General features: G+C 37.0%; 1 protein-coding gene across 3 annotated transcripts in view; it reads right to left on the minus strand.

The window, feature by feature from the left end:
• The window catches only part of LOC131034013 (isoamylase 2, chloroplastic), a 374,673-nt gene that overhangs the window by 177,643 nt on the left and 176,049 nt on the right, over positions 1-20,981 (minus strand). For all 3 annotated transcript variants that reach the window (XM_057965350.2, XM_057965347.2, XM_057965346.2), the window contains 2 exons: positions 7,248-7,384; positions 7,029-7,098 (listed from right to left, as the gene is read on the minus strand). In XM_057965350.2, coding sequence (XP_057821333.2) covers positions 7,029-7,098; positions 7,248-7,384 — 207 coding nt within the window. The remainder of the gene's footprint in view (positions 1-7,028; positions 7,099-7,247; positions 7,385-20,981) is intronic.

Raw genomic sequence — 20,981 nt, forward strand, 5'->3', positions numbered from 1 at the left:
GGATTACGTCCAGATTCATTGAATATGCTAGAAAGGAACAAGGAAAAGGGAACAAAATTCTAGATGAAAAGTTGTTATGAAATGATGTGGCAATTCAATCCCTATTGGACGATGCTTTCTGGTTATTTGTGTCGATTTCTATTGGCTATGTTATGATAATGCTTATCTAAATAGGTTTATTCTTGTAACAAACCCTAATTAGGGTTTAGGTGTCAAAATCTCAGCCCTTGATCATCTTTAAATCTAGGTCATTCATCGTATTTGAGAGTGCTATATAAGCTCTCACTCAATTCATTTTGTAAGGTTAAGAGGAATAAGTTTATTAGCAGTAGAGAAGAAGAGTAGTTATTCATAGAGAATACAAATTTGGTGAAGACAGAAAGTTGAACAATTGTTGTTATATTTTGCTATGAGATCAATGAAATATTGAAGTTATGGTGTTTTATTGCAATCTTTGTGGCTTCTTACATGGTTGTTTATCCTTGAATCACTCTTATTGAAGATGGCATTTAGATGTTAGAGTTAGATTGAATGATAATTGTTGTGCTTGATCTTTTAGTGAAGCTCATAGTCCAAACCACTAGCCTCTTACTGATTGTAAGTGTGCCTTGTGTGATCAATTGGAGATATTGAAATTGTTTAGGGTTCAATCATTACTTGAATACTGATATGGATCCTATTGATAGTATCTATGTTCATTAATGATTTGAAAATCTTTAAATTCCCTTAGAAGATCACACCGATTCCAATAGAGTTGTTGTTCTATGGCAATACTGAGATTGGTAGAGTTTCACTAAGATTGCCCTCCATTTAGTCATTCATAGGCTTAGTTTAGTATAGCCCTCTCTAATCCCTTATCTTTTGTCCTGTTTGAAACATCGGTTAGTAGTAGGAAAACCCAGTTCCTCATTAGCTGAGTAGTTGCCAGAACCAGCGTTCATAGAAAGTACATAAGGCCCCTTGATGAAACAGCAAACACAACGAACACTGGTGCTTATCCACACATAGAGAACCTACATATTAAAACCTTGGAGTTGCCTTGATTGATCCTTAGGCGAAATCTTCAACATTCGGGGAAGATTTGTTCAAGAGTGGATAACGTACCTTTGGGTATTTTATTCTATGTTTGATCGTGTATAAAAGACACATCAACACCACCCCACCATGCTAGGAGGTAGTTGCATGGGACAACAAACACGCTCACGTTAAACAATGGAGGATAGCATACACACGCACCAAGCACTTTGCATTAAAAATATGGATGTACACATACAATAAAGATCTTATCCAATAATGCACATGGCTAGAGATAGGTCCCACAATGCATACAAAATTCAATGGAAAGAAGGTCAAGGATTGTACAAGAAGGCTAAGAAAGTCATCAAAATAACACGAAGGTATTGCTTTATGGACTTGATTATGGATTTTCGTCATAACCTGAGAGTGAATACCCAAGTGACATCCACCACTCCCATAGTGTGGCATGCCCTTGATGTAACATACTAAGCCTTTGAAAAATTTCTAGCATGTCACTGACATAACATGTAGGTTCCTTTTATTTACCCCATGAAGTTTAATTCTCACTTAGTTGATATCTCTCGCTAGTTGTAGCCTCAAAATCACTTTCAGATTCAACACAACATGAAGACCTACTCCTTTCCTTACCCTATATTCCTCAAATCCTAATTTTACAACACCAAATAACTATTTGAGTGTGGCACAAAACGCGATACAACAAAAAGCAAGTAATATTTTTTAAAGTCTCAAAACATTCTAAACGAGAAAATAACTAGTCCTCTTTTTTGTCATTCACATTCATTCCCAATTTGAAATTTTCTAAATAATTTCCAATTAAAACCAAAAAATCCCCAATTCCATCATTCATGAATACACAAATTTTTAAATTCTTTAATAAATGAAAATTTCCAAAAATTAGGAATACCTTTTTGACTAAAACTTGCATTTCTTAATTCCTTAAAGAATTGACATAGCCATGGATAAAAAACGGAATTTTAAAAATTTAGAAATAATAATCTAATACAATAATTATATAAGGAATTCAGACTAATTTGACACCATAAGCTACCACTAGAGTGGGCATGGCAAACATAATTTAGAGAATTCAAAAAGAAATAAAAGGAAGTGAAATAACTTAATTTTTTAGCTCACTGAGTGTTAATCTCATGCAATTAAATCAGATTTTGAGGAGAAACACACATGCCAAACAATCACACCTTCCATTCCCTCCTTTCCAATCCACGTTTGTAGTTGGTGTATAATGCCTATTATTATGTTTTGATAATATGGTTTATTTGACTATGTATTAAATGTTTGTCGGATTATGGTGATAATAAGAGTAGTGCATTGATGGTTGTGTTTGTCTTCGCATCTATTGGGTCCTTTAAATAGATTTTGTATCGTCAAGGATAGTAGTATGATCTAGTTGGATCGGTATACATTATTAATTTTCTTCGTTATTCCAAGTATTCATTTTATCAAATAGAAGAGTAAACATTGGTGTCCTTGCTGAAAAGAAACCGCACAGATTTACACCCTAATAAAGGTGGGAAGAGACCACAAGATGGTCAAGACCAAGAGATCAAGCGTATTTTAAGAATCAAAAGCAAAAGCAACAAAGAAAACTATGAGAAATCGTTGAAGAAACCCAACAATACAAGTTCAAAGTGGAAGCCCATCTCGACAAAGATCTAGAAGTTGAAATCAAAGTCAAAGAAAAAAAACATTTCCACAACAAGACAATCTACAAAGGGAGAATGGGAAGAGAAATCCAAGCACTTGCCACAGGCTGATGAAGCATGGTTCAATTTTTCTAGTCAAATGGAAAAATCAAGACAGCCATCTTTGGATGAGGTAAGTTAGGAGAGGAAGACATTCCTTCACAGAAGTGTACGAGTGTCACCTTTAGGACATTGAAAGGTTGTCAATCGAAGAAGAACCCAAGCCAAGAGTGTAGAAAGAAAATCTAAAGGCGAAACAAGTGCACAAAATGTTGCACCTAAGCAAAGAGTAAAGGATTCTTACATGGCCAAGAGTGCAAGAGAAGCACCGTGTTGACAGGTGTTTCTGTTCTCTCCAACACTAAATAAACTACACTATCCTATTCTCTCTTGAAAGGAAATCCTATTTGATGACTCAAATACTATCACCCCAAGGTTCTGGCAGTCAAGTCTTGACCGTAGTGGATAAATATGTTATTGTTGGTAATCACAACGGGTCTTACGCATGAGATCTAGAGCTTCATTCCTGCAATCATTAATTCAGCAAATCCTAAGATCTAAAATCTCCAATACATCAGATTTAATAATAAAGATTGATATATTCACACTTGTTTAAACTCACTTCAAAATAAACTTCAAAAGGATAGTGTTTTAGAGGATTAACAAGAATCTAATTCTAAATCTAAATCTAAATGAAATATTGTTGATGTTTACAGATGAATTCCACAATAATCAGATTTTGGTTTGCCAGATTGACCGTAACATAGACAAAATCGATGCAATCTTAAATGGAGAACTTCAAATTTTCACATTACCAATAATTAATCAAATCCATAAAAAAATGAAAATCAATGAACAGCTGATAATTGAACTTAAATTCATGAATAATAGATTGAGACTAACCATACACTAGAAATTGCAATAGGCGAGTACCAAATGGTAGGAACCTCAAACTTCACCAAATATCAACTCCAACAAATCTTCACAAACTAAACTTGAAAAGAACATTTCAGAAGTAAGAAACAATGTGTTGACGTGTCTGAAATCGCATTGCTGCAAACTCCATATGGCCAACACAGAATAGAATAAACCAGTTGAGTATCCTATCCTCTCTTGAGTTAAGGAAGTCCCTAATGCTATTTTCTACGTTTGATCAAAGGGGACAACCACAAGGTTTCGATTGTCAGGTCTTGACTGCGGGATTACTCAGTGGTCGATGTGATTTGCTCGGAGCACAAGGGGACTTACGATTTGCAACAAGCTGGTCTGCTGCGATTCTCGAATTACGCAATAAAGAGCAAAAGGAAAGGTTTAGGAGATCTAAAACTAACAATACGGGTATGTGGGTAGACGGATTCAACATAACCAATTCCTACTTGGCCAGAATAGATCACAACCTTGCAGGAACGGTGCAATCTTCAAAGGGACTTAGAAGATTTTCAGACTGGAGACGAACGGCTAAGCACCCAATTCTAGCGCAGCTCAGACGGACACCTGCAATTGAACTAAGCAAAATTAAAGGCTCAGGTTAACCATACAAAAGGATACACAATCAGTATATCCTCAATGGTATGAGCCTGAATCTATCAAATACCTGCACACCCAAAACAAAAAGATCTATCTAAAATGCTGAAAGAAACCATGCAAACAGGATGAAAACAAGACAATAAACACCAAATCAATGTCTATATATTGATTTCAGCTGCCTATTACAACAATTTCTGTAGCATCTCTATGCTACTGCTTAAAATCTAACCTATTCTAACACTAAAATCTAATTCTCTCAATAGAGTCTAAATATTTAACAATCTCTAACTATCTAACCATTTGACCCCTTTACAAAAGAAAGGCCTCTGCCTTTTATAGATATTATAATTTTGAATCGAAGGCTAGGATGGACTACATCCAAGGGTCCTGATCTGCCTTCCAGAAACTAGCAACCTTAACCCATGCCCATTAAATTCTCACTCATCCATTCAACCACAATTTCAACTACCTGCCACTATTTGGCTTCAATTTGAGTCTATCCGGTAGTTGGACATAACTGTCCACAACTGACTTGTTTCCCCTTTCTTTCAAAATATCTAAGTGGGACCTACGAGTAGTTTTACAATAAAACAATTTCAGCTTTTTAGAAATTGAATTCCTGGAATTAAATCCAGCTATGTGCTTTTTCTCGAGAAGGCATAAACTTGCAGCATTCAGAGTGTTCTTTGGTCTTTGGTCTCGGTGGTGGACTTCATCTTTGTTCAGCGGCACGGTTCCCAATGTTTGGTTGCTCTCGTGCTCCTGCAGTGCGTTCCCACATGTTTTTTTCTTTTCTAGTCTTCAGCACTTGGCCTTGATTGCGATCCTTCTTCGATTTTTGTTTCAGGTCTTTCTCCTGGTTCTCTAATGACGTCTTGCAACCTGCGAACGATCAATTTCATTTCAATAAATCAATTTGAAAAATTAATTAATTTAATTTAACAAATATTTAAATTTAATGCCTGGAGGGTTATTTGAAAATTTCCCAAGTTTTAATGCTTTTACTCCTTCCGTGAATTTAGTTGTTCCTGGCGATTTCGAGCAAGAGGGGCGTTCGAAGAGTTTTAAAAACTGACATTTTCACCCCTTAATACGAATTTCGGGATTTTGGGCACTTTTGCAAACTTTTCAGTTTTCAGATTTTCACTTAAAGGCCCAAATTCGGCCCTTTGGGCACTTTTGCCAACTTTTACTTTTTCAAATTTTGGCTAAAAGGTCCGAATTTGGCCATTTGGGGCACTTTTGCCAACTTTTCACTTTTCAGATTTTCACTTAAAGGCCCAAATTCAGCCCTTTGGGCACTTTTGCCAACTTTTACTTTTTCAAATTTTGGCTAAAAGGTCCGAATTTGGCCATTTGGGGCATTTTTGCCAACTTTTCACTTTTCAGATTTTCACTTAAAGGCCCAAATTCAGCCCTTTGGGCACTTTTGCCAACTTTTACTTTTTCAAATTTTGGCTAAAAGGTCCGGATTTGGCCATTTGGGGCATTTTTGCCAGCTTTAGTGAAATTCGGACCTTTTGAGGTTTTTGTCAACTTAAGGCATTTTCCTCATTTTGGCCTGAAAGTCCGAAATTCGCCCTTCCTGGGCATTTTGGCGATTTTTTAACTTTTCTCTTCAAGAAGTGCAAGCTTGGGCACTTGGGCCAGTTTGTCAACGTTGGCACTTTGCATATTTTATCTCCTTCGTATCCCTTGGTGAAAATTGGCATTTCAACGTCATTGCCGACTTTAACTCTTTCTTCACATTTAGGCGATTTTGCGAGAATTGGGGAGTTTTAAGTTCGCAATATGGCCCTAGAGGTCGAATTTGGTTTTAGCGGCACTTGACCCTTCATATCCCCTTCCTCTTCCGCAAGGACAGAAAGGCACAAACTAGGGGTTCCCTATCCAAGACGGGGATGGGTGTGCGATTCGCACAACACAATGCTAACTTCAAACTTCAACACAAAGAATTCACCAAATCAATGAAGTTTTTGCATTAATTTTGACAGTATTTCTGCAACAATTTCCAGTTCCTTGTGTTTTACAATGAGAGAGATATAGGACTTTAATAGATTTTAAATTTGAAATGAAAGGCCAAGATTAAATCCTTTCAAGGGCCAAGATTCAACAATGAAACCTTAAGACAGTTTACATTTAATTCCTCTCACCAAGCAAGCAAAAAGACAAAATGGCATGCATTCCCATGAAAAAAACAAAACAGCAAGGGGACTTTGCAACTTTGCATTTAAAATTGGCTAAGCGCCACTTTTTTCCACTATGGTCCAGGCATTGGAAGAACCAAATGCCAAGAAAGTGTTAAAAGGAGTCACATTATTGGCAAAAGGGACTTGGCAACAAAGGAAGCTCGTGGAGAATCAAAAGAAGTTAAGAAGTCACAATCAAAAGAGGAATCCAAGTTATCCTCACTGTTGGAATCAACCACCAAATACTGCAGCTCCACTTGCTTCAACAAAATGATATTTTTTATAGCCATATAAAATTATAAATACTTAGTTAAAATATCTTTTAGACAGCTTAAGCATAATAAGGTTAACTGTTGATATTCAATCTACCCAAGTACCCACTAAACAGCCTATAAAGATCAATGAGGTGTAGAATCCATTCAAAATGCACAAAGTAAAAGACAATTAAGCAATATGGTTGCTACAAGAATTACATAGAAACAGTATCCTCATATGGGTAGCCTGCAATCCAATGCTCAAGTTCCAAACTTTCAACTCTCAGCTTTCAATAGACGATTTCAAATAATGAACTTACTTATATGGATAAAATGGACCTTGACTCCTATCAAATGCAAAAATGGGTTCTAACATAACCGCATTCACACCTGCACATAAGTATCAAAAAAATATTAGGGCATATCTCAAACTCAAAATACACTACGAACATTAATGAATATACCATAACATACTCTCTATTTCAACAATGCATGGACAAGACAAATTAACATCGTGCAATCTCCCAAGATATGCTCACCAAGATTCTTTAAATGGTAAATTTTGTCTATGAGACCCAAAAATGTTCCCTGCAAGTCACCCTGCAGTCCACTGGACTTGTCTGCAGTAAATAGTTCTACATTCAATCGATATATCACGAGACTCTCCAATGGCAGACTGAAAAACAGAGATAATTTCAGAATCTAGTAATTATAACATAGCAAATAAAATACACTTAGCTGTTGTTTCAAAACCAAAGTTCTTCTCTGAACCATTACTTCTGTTAAATCCTCAAGAGAATATTTAAAAACCAAACCTTCTAGAATATTTAGAGCAAATAAAGTACATCGACTGTGGCAAACTCATACCAGACATTTATTTCATCAAGAAATGATTAATCTCATTGCTGGTCAAATTGTAAAATGTTACCCTTTGTTTAGAACATTTCAAAAACTCCTGCCCCCATGAGGAACAACATTGTAAATTTGACAAAAGTTTTTCATATACAATCAAATTATTCTACGAATTTATCAAAATATATGACTATACATGATATTATAAACACAAAAGAAAAGTCATATAGTTGGTTTTCAAGCCCATCTACTTAGGAACTAAGAGCTATGACCAGGACCAAACAGATGGTCCTAATTCATGTTGTAATTTGTCATGACACTTGTAGAAGGGAACACACTTGCTCAGACAGCTTTAAAAACCGGAGAGGGTCCCTCGATGACCCAAAATCTACTTCCCTCTCATCCAACCTGGCATGTGTGTGTGTATGTGTGTGTGTGTGCATACAATTCTGGGAATAAGAACAAAAAGTATATTAACCTAAAACCAAACCCAATGAATGCTCATTCTCTTAATCTTAAAACATCAAAGCATTAGAAAATAAGATATATAAATGGGTAGCAAACAAAATCAAACAACAATACCAATACATAGTTTCGGAACCACTAAACAATGAAGGTCAAATTTATTGGTGGGCAGAAATATTAAAATCTACAGCCTACAATAGAGATAAATTTCAAAAACTATCTAGAGTCTACAATAGAGATAAATTCCAAAAACTATGGAGTGCAACTAGAGACTCACTAATTTATTGTGCCTTATGCATGAGTTACATAAATTTATTCTATATTTCACTTGTATACATTGTCATACATTTACAAAACAATTTTTCAACTTCTCCACAACTTTGGCATAGTATACTATGTTTCACATATACAGATAAGTCATTTCTTCCTACTTTTTGGAATCTTAATGAGAACCAGGCTGAAAGTTGACTTGGATGTTTACACAAACATTTAGTTCAAGTAAAATACAACAGCCATCAGTGGCTACATTTAAGTTGAAAGCACATTTTATAGCATATAAATTTCAGTATTATGTGCTGATCTCCAGACAAAAATTATATTGAAATTGAAATCATGTGTGGATTAAGTAGTAAACACTATCTGTGGTCTTGGAGAGATGGTTGACCATGAGGTTATTGTACAAAAATTATTAAGATCTCTTCCCATTAGATTTGATACAAAAGTTTCAGCCATCGAAGAAATGGAGGACTTGAATACCTTGAATATGGACGAGATGCATGGCATTTTTACAGCACATGAAATGAGGACTGACAATAGAACAACATCAAAGTGAGAAGCCACCTTTATAGCATCAAGAAAGATAAAGAACAAAGCTCCAACATCAAGTGAGAGCAGAAGCGATCAGGAAGAAGCCTACTTTATGAAAAAATTCAATAAAGGGTCCAGCAAGCGCAAAGGTAAGTATACTCTTAAATGTTTAAATTGGAAGTGGAAGTGAAAGCTACCAAATGTGCACAAATTGGAAGTGAAAGCAGTGAAGAGGAAAATGTATACTATTACAAGAGAAAAGACAAGAAAAATCATCATACCAAAAAGCAAAATCAAGGAAAATCCAAGAAGAGTTTTCGAAGACATAAGAAAAGCTTATATGCCCAAAGAAGTAATAGATCATCTGAAAGCGACGAAAGCCTTTTAGAAAGTCAAAGAGAAGAAATTATTTTCATGGCCATGGAAACGAAACAAGAAGATCCAAGATGTGAAGATAAAGAAAATGTAAAACCTGAAAGCGAGGAGGACACTATAGCCGATCTTGAGGAAGAGCTTACCGTCACCATCAACAAAATCAAAAGACTCAAGAAAAAGAACTAAATGCTGAAAGATCAAATTTAAGAGGATGGTAAAAAATCCAGGAAGACAATTATGGACTTAAAGACTCAAGCTGAAGAAGCCAAACGCATTGAGGATGTCTTGAAAGAGCAGCTATAGGAAAAAATCTTGGAATTTGAGAAGCTTGAATCGGAGATCATTTCCCTGAGAAAGGAGTTAGAAAAGACCAAACAGAAGCTGAGAAAAAACATGAAATTTGAAAAGAGTTTGGGAATGTTAGAAGACCTTATTGACTTGCAAATATCACCCTTTGTCAAAAGTGGTATTGATTTTAATGGCGAAAGTTCACAAACCACAAAGCAATTGGATGGTAACAGTTATGCTGCAGCCCTCAAAAGTTACAACAAGGAACTAAGCAAGGGGATGAACAAAGAAGAAACCAAGAAGGGGGATTAAGCGTCACAGTCTCAAAAAACCAACAACGACGATCTCAAACGGACATTTCCTAAACGAAAGCCACGCACTACCAAGTTCAATTATTCCTTCAATGGTTATTGTTTTTCATGCAATCAATATTGTCATAGAGCATTAGAAAGTAGAGTGCATACAAAAAATGATTTGAGATTCCGAAAGAGGAACTTCAACTCATTTGCTCCTCTAATGGATTATAACATCGTATGTTATAAGTGTAACAATTTTGGGCACATAGCAATGAAGAGCACATGAATATACTGAGAGGGGGAGGTGAATTAGTGAATAAATAATCTTTTTCCTTTTTAAAACTTGAATAAATATAATAGAAATGATTTATAAAGCTTAATCAACACATATACAATATTTAGCAAGTAAGCACACCAAATAACACAAAATTAACGTGGAAAGCCTAATGGGAAAAACCACAGCAAAATAAATGTTTTTATATATCTTCTTTTACAATGTTTGTAGGCACCAACCTACTAGAGATACCTGTTATCACAAAAGCTCGCACCCTTGTTGAGCTATCAACTCAACAACCTTGTGAAACATGGAAACAACCCCGTAGTGTGGGACCTTGCGCAAGGGGGTTGAATCTCCGGAGAAGGCCGGCTTCCTTCTCAATCCAGGTGCAGGTGTTGACCAAACTCAACACTTCAAAACTAACTCCTAAGCCTATCCTAACAAATTTGTAGAGGTAAAGGGAAGAGAGAAATGTTTGAAATAAAAGGAGGTGATGCACCAAGAAGAGATTGTTTCTCTCCCTACCGAAATGGCACAAGGAACCAACTAAAAAACCCAAGAGATGCACAACTTCAATTGCACAAGTAACCCAAACGCACGTATAAAGGTTAGAATTTGCTAAGTGTCAAGAGGGGAGAAGGATTCCCACAAGTCACACTCAGAAAACAAGTTAACACAGCATATATGGAGAGGAAAGCCACAAGACATACACCTATAATGAAGGTAAGAAAACATACACAACATACATAGGTTGAAAGAAGGAAAGAATGGTGATTTTCAATTAATTATAAGGCCAATGGCCAAACTTACAGTTGCATAAATGCAAGATAAATACAAGAGAAGTGGGAGAGCATGGAATAGCTCAAGCCAGCAGGGAGAGAACCCTTTGCAATGAAGCTTAACAAACTTTATATAAAAAAAATGGTTACAAGGGTGATCATGACCCCTACATGTCAGTCTGGAAGTGCAGGGAAGTGCATGCACTTGGCTTGTACATGCAAGCAACCTAGCCATACCACTAAAGGCAATTCTGAGGAAGGTGGATTGATTAGCCTTTCAAAGTCACACATGACATAAGTCACCCAGCATGGCCCCGTACCTCCCTTTATGGAAATCCTGCCAAAAACATTAAATGCACCCTTGTGGCTCCACAAAAGAAAGTGCACAAGTCACCAAAATTGTCGGAGCATTAAAGGCCTTGAGTGTCGATCATGCCATCAGGAAATGTCGCCAGTCGGAAGGAAGTCCGGGAACTTCGGAAATTCGGCCTCTCGAAGTGGGGAAGACGGGGGAAGAACCTCGGAACCTCGAGGGTCCGGGGTTCCGAGATAGGAGAAAGGAGAGCAACAGGGGACTTCGGAACCTCGAGGTTCCGGAGTTCTGGAAAACTCCAAAAGGCTAAGGAAATAACTTCGGAACCTCAAGGTTCCAGAGAGAAGAAGGGGAAGCGAGAAAGAGGACTTCGGTACCTCGGGGTTCCGGAGTTCCGAAGAAAAGAAGGAAGAAGGAACTTCGGGGTTCCGAAGTTCCGAGGAACTGGGTAAAGGGACTTCGGAACCTCGGGGTTTCAAAGTTCCGAAGAAGGGAAAAGAAAGGAACTTCGGAACCTTAGGGTTCCAAAGTTCCGGAGAACTAAGGAAAGGCTAAGGGAAAGAAGAGAACCTCGGAACCTTGGGGTTCTGGAGTTCCGGAACAGGAAAGAAAGGACTAAGGCAAAGAACTTTGGAACCTCGGGGGTCTGGAGTTCCTGAGAAGAAGGGAAGAGAGGGCTAAGGAACTTCCGACAAGGCAACACCTCAAACCATGATTCTACTGCTTTTATCCTTGATCAACTGGGGCGGCGCTGGTCCATGGAACATATCTCTGATCGGTTCTCACTGATGGACCAAGGTGTCATAAAATGATAACAATACCAACCCCTATAAATATGAAGCGCTGTCATAACCCCTCTTTGGACATTAGATTATTGTGATTAAATAAATACGATAATTAAAACATTTATTAATTAACATTTAATAAATATGGGAAAATCATCTCATTTATGAGACTTCACAATTTTCCTCTAAAGTGAGAGGGTTGTCATAACCCCACATCCTGGTGATGTAATCAATAATAGATTTTGTGATTCTTCATCATAATAATAAATTATCATTTATTATGTAATTAATAATATTAATAGTAATATTAATCATTCATTAATATAAAAATAATATTAATATTATAATAAGACTGTCATATCCCCTCCTTGATCGTTATATATATATATATATATATATATATCTTAAATAAAGTGATTATTAGTAATTAATATGATAATTATGAAACCAAAGATTATTTGTAATGATTAAATATTATTATTTTTTTTAATTAATATATTTATTATTAAACTTTATAGTTTTATCTTATAATATTACAGTTCTTCAACTAAGTGAAATTGGAGTACATAATTCATACACTTAGTTATGGATGCGGAGAACGATAAGGATGTGGTCTTTATGCAATCTAATCTTCATCTATTTGTAATATCCCTTATATTCTGAGTATTTATCAGTGAATGATTATTCGAAAAATTAGTTATTTATTATTATTTAATTAATATTTATTTTAATAATAATATTCTTGAAATAGTCAAATAAAAATAAATTAATGTTATATGATTAATATCAGCCACCATACAGAATTAATTTGTATAAAGTTGATATCAACATCACCCAAACAAGCAGCGCCAAAGATAAGATTGGGATTCCTATTTGTTTATTTAATGGTTCATAAGGTATCAATACAACAACGATTAATATAAGTTATCAATAATTCTTTAGTTGATCGAGGAAGACATGTAGATTGGCAACCATAGATAAGATAAGCATTAACTAGTGCCACACATTGATAACATAGACAAGCAACGATCCATCATGCCAGTGATTCAAAAATGAAAGGAGACCATCAGGGGAACACTGGTCAACATTTTCTAAGGAACCACGATTCCCTTAATCAGCGATAAGTGAATGATCCAGATTTAGGCACAATGACTTGTACAAGTTTAATAATATCAATTTAAGAACGCCAACTATTACAATATCGATTAAAACAAAGATGTTAACCATCCACTAATTGTTAACGGTTATAAAGAGGCACGATATTAAGAAATTCATTAGACAGCAATTCATATGTTCAAACTTCGATCTTAAAGAAGGTTAGGGATCAATTAGCATGTAGACAACAAATAATAAGAAGGCTAGCCGGCAACAATGAGTATATCGTTCAGTTAATGCCAACAAATAATCAATAAGGATTATTAGTAAAATAATAGTTAAGTTCGATTTGATTAATTCAATCATTGAAAAGAATATAAATGGAAGGAGCATGACCCTTCGTTTCACACCTACTTGGTTGTTATAAGGGAAGGATCGTGAGCTATCCCTGGGGGGGCATTCACTGATTACGAAGTTCATTGGCTGTGTATTACCAGCAAACATCAACGTATTGCTTGGGGCGTGTTTCTTCTGTGTGCAACGATACCACCCTGTGATGACTGTAGTGAAGACTATGGAGTTTGTGGCTTCCAATACATTCCAACACGCATTCACCGACGTGAGTCTGGATTTTCGTCCAGTCCCGTGAAGCAAAGGCCACTAGGGTTTCATCCCAAGACATAGTGAAACAGTTTGCACTGCCTCTATGAAGTCGTGAAAAATAAAATTACCATGAACATGAATACTTTTTTTCGACCCCCGACTTCATATATATATTTTGCCTTTTTCATTCATCGAATCACATAATGTGATAATAATAATATTTCATGTGGAGTTAAGTTTTGCCATTAATGTAATTCGACTTTACAAACAATTCTCCACCTTGCCATGCCACCTTACACAAAGTCGGTCTTCAAAATATTGAATCGATCACATTAATAATATTTGACTTAGGCTTATACTAAGCCTTTGAAATAGTTAAAACGCCCAAGGGGGTCTAGGCATCTCCAAAATAATATTCAGTGGCTCTCCCTTTAATTAAATATGAAAAGGTTACAATCTACGCCTTAGGTCTCATTTCATATTTGAAATATAATTCACTTTCAATTAAATTAATGAAAATAAAGTCATCCTTTTAATATTTAACTTATTTGAACAACTTTAAAAATAATTAATTTAATTAATTTTTATCTCACCAAAATAAGGGGACATTACAAGCGCCAACCTCAATATCAATTTCTTCACTAAATTCTACTATATTATACTTCCACAAATCTGTCAAAAATTGATCATAAGCCTGCCATAAGATGATCACAATCTCTTTTTAACTCTTGCTATTAGTTCCTCACATATTCCTCCTCAAATCTGATATGATCCTCTCATTGACAACCCTTTTAAAATAAGGTGTATATATATACTTGACTGTCTTCAAAGCACACACACCACACACCTCTAACTCCATTTGCAATCTCTCTATATATGCCTTTGCATCTAAAGGTCATACCCTTTTTGAATAGAAGACATAACTTTGTATTATTTAATTGCATCCCTTCTTTAAATCGCACTTCTTCAAAAAGCATTACTAATTATAATCAAATCGCAACTTTTTGAGAATGTTTAGTGAATGAATGTTTTTAATAACGTCCACAAGGCCAATCAGCCTATGGGACCAATGGATAGCTAGCAAAGAAGAATGCAAAGCCCAAACAAACCCAAACAAAATACTATGACTGTTAAACCTCCTTCTCCTTCTGCATCTTGGATCTTTTGTTGTGTATCTTGATTAGGAAATCTGCAACTCTTGTTATCTTTTCTTCGTCAAATAGGTTACTCATGGTGTTTACATTTAGTGTCTCAACATAGTTAATCCGAATGTCATTGTAGGCTGGACACTCCATGATGTAATGCCATTCTGTCTCCACCACCCCTTGAGTGCAATATCTACATCTTCTATCTTTCCATTCCTCGTTGGGTATCATCCATCTCCCTGTTTCGCATCTAAGTTGGTGTGAGTTGGTCCTTATCTAGGCAATTAACATTTATGCCATCCACTTTATGTCCATTCCTATGTAGTTCTTTTGTGTATGGTCATGTGTGGCATTGAAGTGTTTGATATAGTATTCCTTTTTCCTCCCTATTTGACTTGCCCACATGTTTTCTTTGAATTTTTGTTGCACATATTTCTTTATTTCTCCATTGTTATTTGGGCAATCTTTTAGGTTCATATCCCATTTATTCATCGACTTAATGTTTTGTTTCATCCATGTGCTATTCCTTCTATCTAGCTTCTCTCTTGCTTCCAATTTTGGCGAGCAATGTATTTCCATGTCTTCTAACCTCCTTAAGTAACTTGGCAGCCGGAACATAGCTGATCCCTCAATAGGGAAAGCCCCTGCCTCTGCTAGGACAATCTCATATGGGCTACATGACTTAATCTTGAGGCTAGCCGTAACTAAATGTTTTTGTAATCTCTCTATTTGTGTCCATTTTCTTGTTGAAGTGTTGCTGCCCCATTCTCCATATCCGTATAATACCACTATAACCACAAGAAGCCGAAAAGGAGTTTTCTTAGTTTTCCAATCCCATTATTCAGCTCTTCTACATCTATTTTGAAGTGAGTATAAAGCTTTCCATCCCCCTTGGATCATTTTTGCTCTACATGTTTCCCAGCTGAGTTTATTGTGGAAGTCTAGGCCAAGGTACTTATATTCATTGACCATTTGTAAGAGGTTACCCTCAAAAACAAATTCTCTATGGACCTTTCTCTTCAAGGTAAAGATCATGACCTTGGTTTTGCTAGTGTTCACCTACATCCCCACCTCATTACAAAAAATATTCTAGAGCCTTCAAGTGTTCTTTCAAATCTTGTGTTGTTTTTGCCATTAAAATAAGATCATCAGCATATAAAAGCAGCTTTATTACATAACTGGTTAGATGAACTCCCCTGCCACCAAACTTGTCTACCCATTCCTCTAACTTCTCAATGTATAACCCAAATAGGGTAGAAGATAATGGACAGCCCTGCTTGACCCCAATGTCACTTCTGAAGCATTTCGATAATCCCTATTTGGTTCGTATCTTAGCCCAGACTTGCTCATACAATCTATGAACAGCAACTCTATATTGTACTGGAATTTCCAACTCTTCCATTCTACTCCACAATTTGCTTCCGAGTACTGTGTCAAAAGATTTTTTGAAATCAACAAAGCAGCAAAAGACTTCTCCTCCCTATTTATCTCATACCTTATCAATCAAATGTCTAAGTGTAATGCAATGATCAATGGTAGAGTAATTTGGCCTAAAGCCCGCTTTCTCTTTTGCTCTCTTTCCCTCCTTTTCAGCCCCAATACTAATTCGTCTTTCTATCATACTCACAAAAAGTTTACCTAAGAGAGGATTGATCATTATAGTGCGGTAATTTGAGGAGTTATTGATGTCACCATTTTTGAGAAAGGGGATGACAACACTAGATGACCAATTTGTTGGAAATCCATTTTGGACAACTCCATTGAATATTCTTTTGATGCAAGGCATGAGGATTTCCAATCCCCATCTTAAGTGTTTTGCTTGTATGCCATCTATGTCTCAAGCTATACCCACTGCAAGCTTTCTAATTCCTTCTTTTATATTGCCCGAGGAGAAGAGTTTAATTCTTGATCTGATTGTCGGTGGGGTATCTTTGTCATGATCTCTCTCATATTGCTGCTTTGCATATTCTAGCCATTGAAGATCTGTAATATTATTTTATTTGTCTGTGTCTCTTTGCTGCAACTCTTTCCAAAAGCCTCTTGAGTTGTGCCTCCCAAGCTTAATCATCTTGTTTCTTCTTGTTTGCATGTACTCCTCTTTTTTCATTCTCACTATTTTTGTATATTCCTTGTTATTACCCGTATTTTGACCATTTTCTTTGCTACCATACATTCTTCATCATACCATGGGTTTGTGGGGAAGCTATTCTTGCTGCCCCTTTTAGGTCTAGACCTTTTGCATGTGTTGAGAGCCCTAAGGATTATAAAGCTCAACTTGACGCTGCCTATCATTTCCTTGTTTGAATTGAACAGCCCATTGGCTCACTCAACATGCAGTTGTTTTTTGAGCATTGCTCGAAATATTTCTTGGTTTTCATGTGTCAAGAGCAGAGAAACGGGACTCGCCCAGACTCGGCGACTCCGAGTCCGAGTCATGCTCGGCGAGTCCCAGGGGCTCGGACTCGGACTCGCCGAGTTGGCGAGTTTGGCCCAAACTCGCCAACTCAGCGAGTCCCGAGCCTCAGACTCGGCCGGCGTAAGGAAACAAAAAACACAAAAAAAAATTAATATGCAAAGTTTTTTTAAGTCCGTTTTTTAATGTTACTTGTCTTCTAGCCCTAAAAGTGACTTTCATTTCATTCACTTGCAAAAAAAGGAAGAGTAAAGTGAGTTGGGAAGAAAAACAAGGGTGCATAGAAGAAAAACCAGCAAGGAGGATGCTCAAGTTTTCTTCAATTTGTCACATTGGAGCTGCATTGTGTTTCGATTTGGTGCATCAAGAGTTGGATATGAAGACTTTGCAGCTCGTTTCAAGCTTGTTGTAAGAGGTACGGTTGTTTTTTTGAAGATTAGTTTGTTTCTTGTATGCAAAAATTCAATTTTGTATCCATTTATTTTGAAAGTTTTACATCTTCTTTCAAAATCTTTTGTATGTGTGTATGTAGCATGTAGTATGTAGTTGTAGTGTTGTACTATGTAGGGTTTGTAAATTTCTTTTTTTTTAAAGTAGGGTTTGACAAACCCTACTTTATTTTTTTTGAATGTATGTAATATGTATTAATTTTATTTTGTATTTGTAATGTTTTATTGCAGCAAACTTCACTTTATTATTTCAATTTGCCTCAACTTCAAGTTTCACAAAACTATCCTAAAATGTCTACTTCAGCTTCTAGACCCCCCATTAGAAAGGACCCTGCTTGGAAATATCATGAGGATTTTCCAGGGCAAGGGAAGGGGCAAACAAAATGTATGTTTTGCAAAACAATATTCCATAGAGGTATATATAGGCTGACATACCATATTGCTGGTGTGCGTGGACATGATGCCGAACCATGCCTAAAAGCAGTCCCTGAGGCCATACGTGATTGTTATGTAATGTTTGAGGAGATTGAAAGAAAAAAGAAACAAAAACAAGATCGAGCGGCCATTGGGAGAGAGACAGTTTTAGGAAGAGGGACACAGTTAGGTTGTGTTGGAGGCCCTTCTTCCTTACCTCCATATCGTCCCACTCAGTTTGCTACTGCTGGTGCTTCCGTTTCTGATTCTGCTTCTATAAGTGGCAGTGCCACCGCCACTTCTCATGCTCCTACCACTAGTAGTTGTAGTGGGAATGTTACCATTGGACCTAGGATTCGTAAATCTAGGTTGGATTCCTTCTTTGTGCCTCGCACTACTCCTGGGTCCCAACCGTCGCTTGAGGGCATGGGTTGGAACAAGGAGGTCCATGATGCTGCTAAAATGGCAGTTGGCAGGTTTTGGAGCTACAGTTGTATTCCATTCTTTGTAGCCAGGTGAATGTTTTACTAACTTTTATGTTTGATAACTTTTATTTGTTTTAATTTTTATACTTGACTTATCTCATTGAATTTTTATACTTAACTTATCTCATTGAGTTTCTTTGCGACAGGTCTCCTTATTGGCAACAAATGGTTGATGCCATTACCATATGCGGGGCGAGGTTCAAAGCCCCTAGTGAGAGTGATTTGAGGGGACCCATTTTGTCTCAAATGGTGGATGATGTGAAAAAGGATTTAGATGAACAACGCCACATATGGAGCACTAAAGGTTGCACCATCATGACTGATGGTTGGACGGATAGGAGAAATAGAACTCTCCTTAATTTTCTTGTTTCTTCCGCAGGTGATTGATTAATTTTAGTTTCATATAGTCTTTAATTTTTTATTTTTTATATAATGGTTTATTGAATGATCATTGACCTAGCTTTATTTTTTTATTTCAAGGGGCACCGTTTTCATCAAGTCCATTGATGCCTCCGCCCATTGCAAGAATGCCACCTACCTATGTGAGCAGATAGAGGAGGTGATTGAAGATGTGGGTGAGGAGAACGTGGTACAGGTGGTGACCGAGAATGCAGCAAATTATGTTGTTGCGGGTAAACTTTTGATTACAAACTAATTTTGTTTGCAAATTAATTACTATCTTGTAGTTTGTACCTCCATTAATTACAATTTACAATGCAACAAATTATGTTGCTGTAGGTAGACTATTGATGGAGAGGCACCCATCTATAGTTTGGACTCCATGTGCTGCTCATTGCATTGACCTCATGTTGGAGGATATTGGAAAAATCCCATGGGTCAAGAGATGTGTAGAAAGGGCAAGAAATGTCTGCAAATTTGTATATAATTATTCATGGTTGTTGGCTCTTATGAGACAATACATAGAGTAGAAGGAGTTAGCGCGTCCAAGAATCACAAGATTTGCCACAAACTTCCTCACATTGCAGTCCATGCTTAGGTCTAAGTCTGCCTTGAGACGTATGATTGTTGGTGAGGAGTGGTCTTCCTCATCCTATGCTACCACCCCTGCAGGGATAGAGATGGCAGACTGCATTTTTGATGAGCAAGGCTTTTGGGTCCCTTGTGATGAGATAGTGAAGGTAATTTTTTTATAAATTATACAATTTAACTTCATGTTTTATAACTTATTATATGTATTCTCTTATTTGCTCATTTTTCTAAATTACACAATATTTTCAATTTTGCAGTTTGTTAAGCCCTTGGTGGTTTTGTTGCAAGTTAAGGATGGAGATAAGCCTACAATGGGCTATATATATGAGGGCATGGATAGGGCGAAGGAGGCCATCAGATTCGTCTATGGAGCAGATGAGAGCAAGTATGGTCCCATTTGGGAGATCATTGATAGGAGATGGCATCATCAGCTTCATAGGCCCATCCATGCGGCAGCCTATTATCTGAATCCGGCATTCCGTTTTATCCCTTCTTTCAAGGCTGATGTGGAGGTCCTTAATGGGCTATATGCAATCATGGAGAAGATGGGACCTACTCGTACTTCTCAGATAGACCTTTTTCGAGAGCTACAGATGTTCTCAAATACACAAGGGGAGACCTTCTGTCATCCTGTCGCCAAAGACAGTAGGACAACTATGATGCCAAGTAAAAATAAATTGTTAGGCTTAATTTTAGTTTTATTCAATACTATATTGTAACTTGTTAAATGAGTTCACGAGTGAGACTGATTTTATTTATTTTTCTCATTTCAAACTCAGATCATTGGTGGAACTTTTTTGGCCCAGAGACACCAAATATTCAGAAGTTGGCCATTCGCATCTTGAGCCAACCATGCAGCACATCAGGTTGTGAGCGCAATTCGAGTATCTTTGAGCACATACACTCCAAGAGGCGCAATAGATTATCTATGGAGAAGATGAATGATCTCGTCTTTGTTCACTACAACCTCCGCCTGAGAATGAGAAAGAATGCAATAGTTGACATGTCTCCTATCATTCTAAATGAGGTTGATCTTGAAGCAGAGTGGGCCAATGAGAATCAGACAGCTCCTAGGACTCCTATAGCAGTATTTAGTGATGATGACATTGATTGGATTGACCAAGTATATATAGAGGTTGAGGCTGTAGCCATGGCAGAGGAGAAGCAGAGAGCACGAGCAGAGACAGGAAATACTGAGACTCAGAGTGACACAGTTGTTCCTAATGTTGGCGAGCATGACATAGTTGTTCCTGATGTTGGTGAGCATGGCATGGTGTCACGGGGAGCGACTATGGCTGCTGAATCATCCAGGACCTACTTTAAACGCCTTCACAGGGGGCCAGGGCGAGAGGGTGCAGTTGCACGGCCCTCTAAGCCATAGGCTTGTACACTTGTAGTTGTATTTAGCATTTACTATTTACCTTTGGTATTTGTATGAAACA

The sequence above is a fragment of the Cryptomeria japonica genome, chromosome 2 (assembly GCF_030272615.1).
Source record: "Cryptomeria japonica chromosome 2, Sugi_1.0, whole genome shotgun sequence".
Lineage (NCBI taxonomy): Eukaryota > Viridiplantae > Streptophyta > Pinopsida > Cupressales > Cupressaceae > Cryptomeria > Cryptomeria japonica.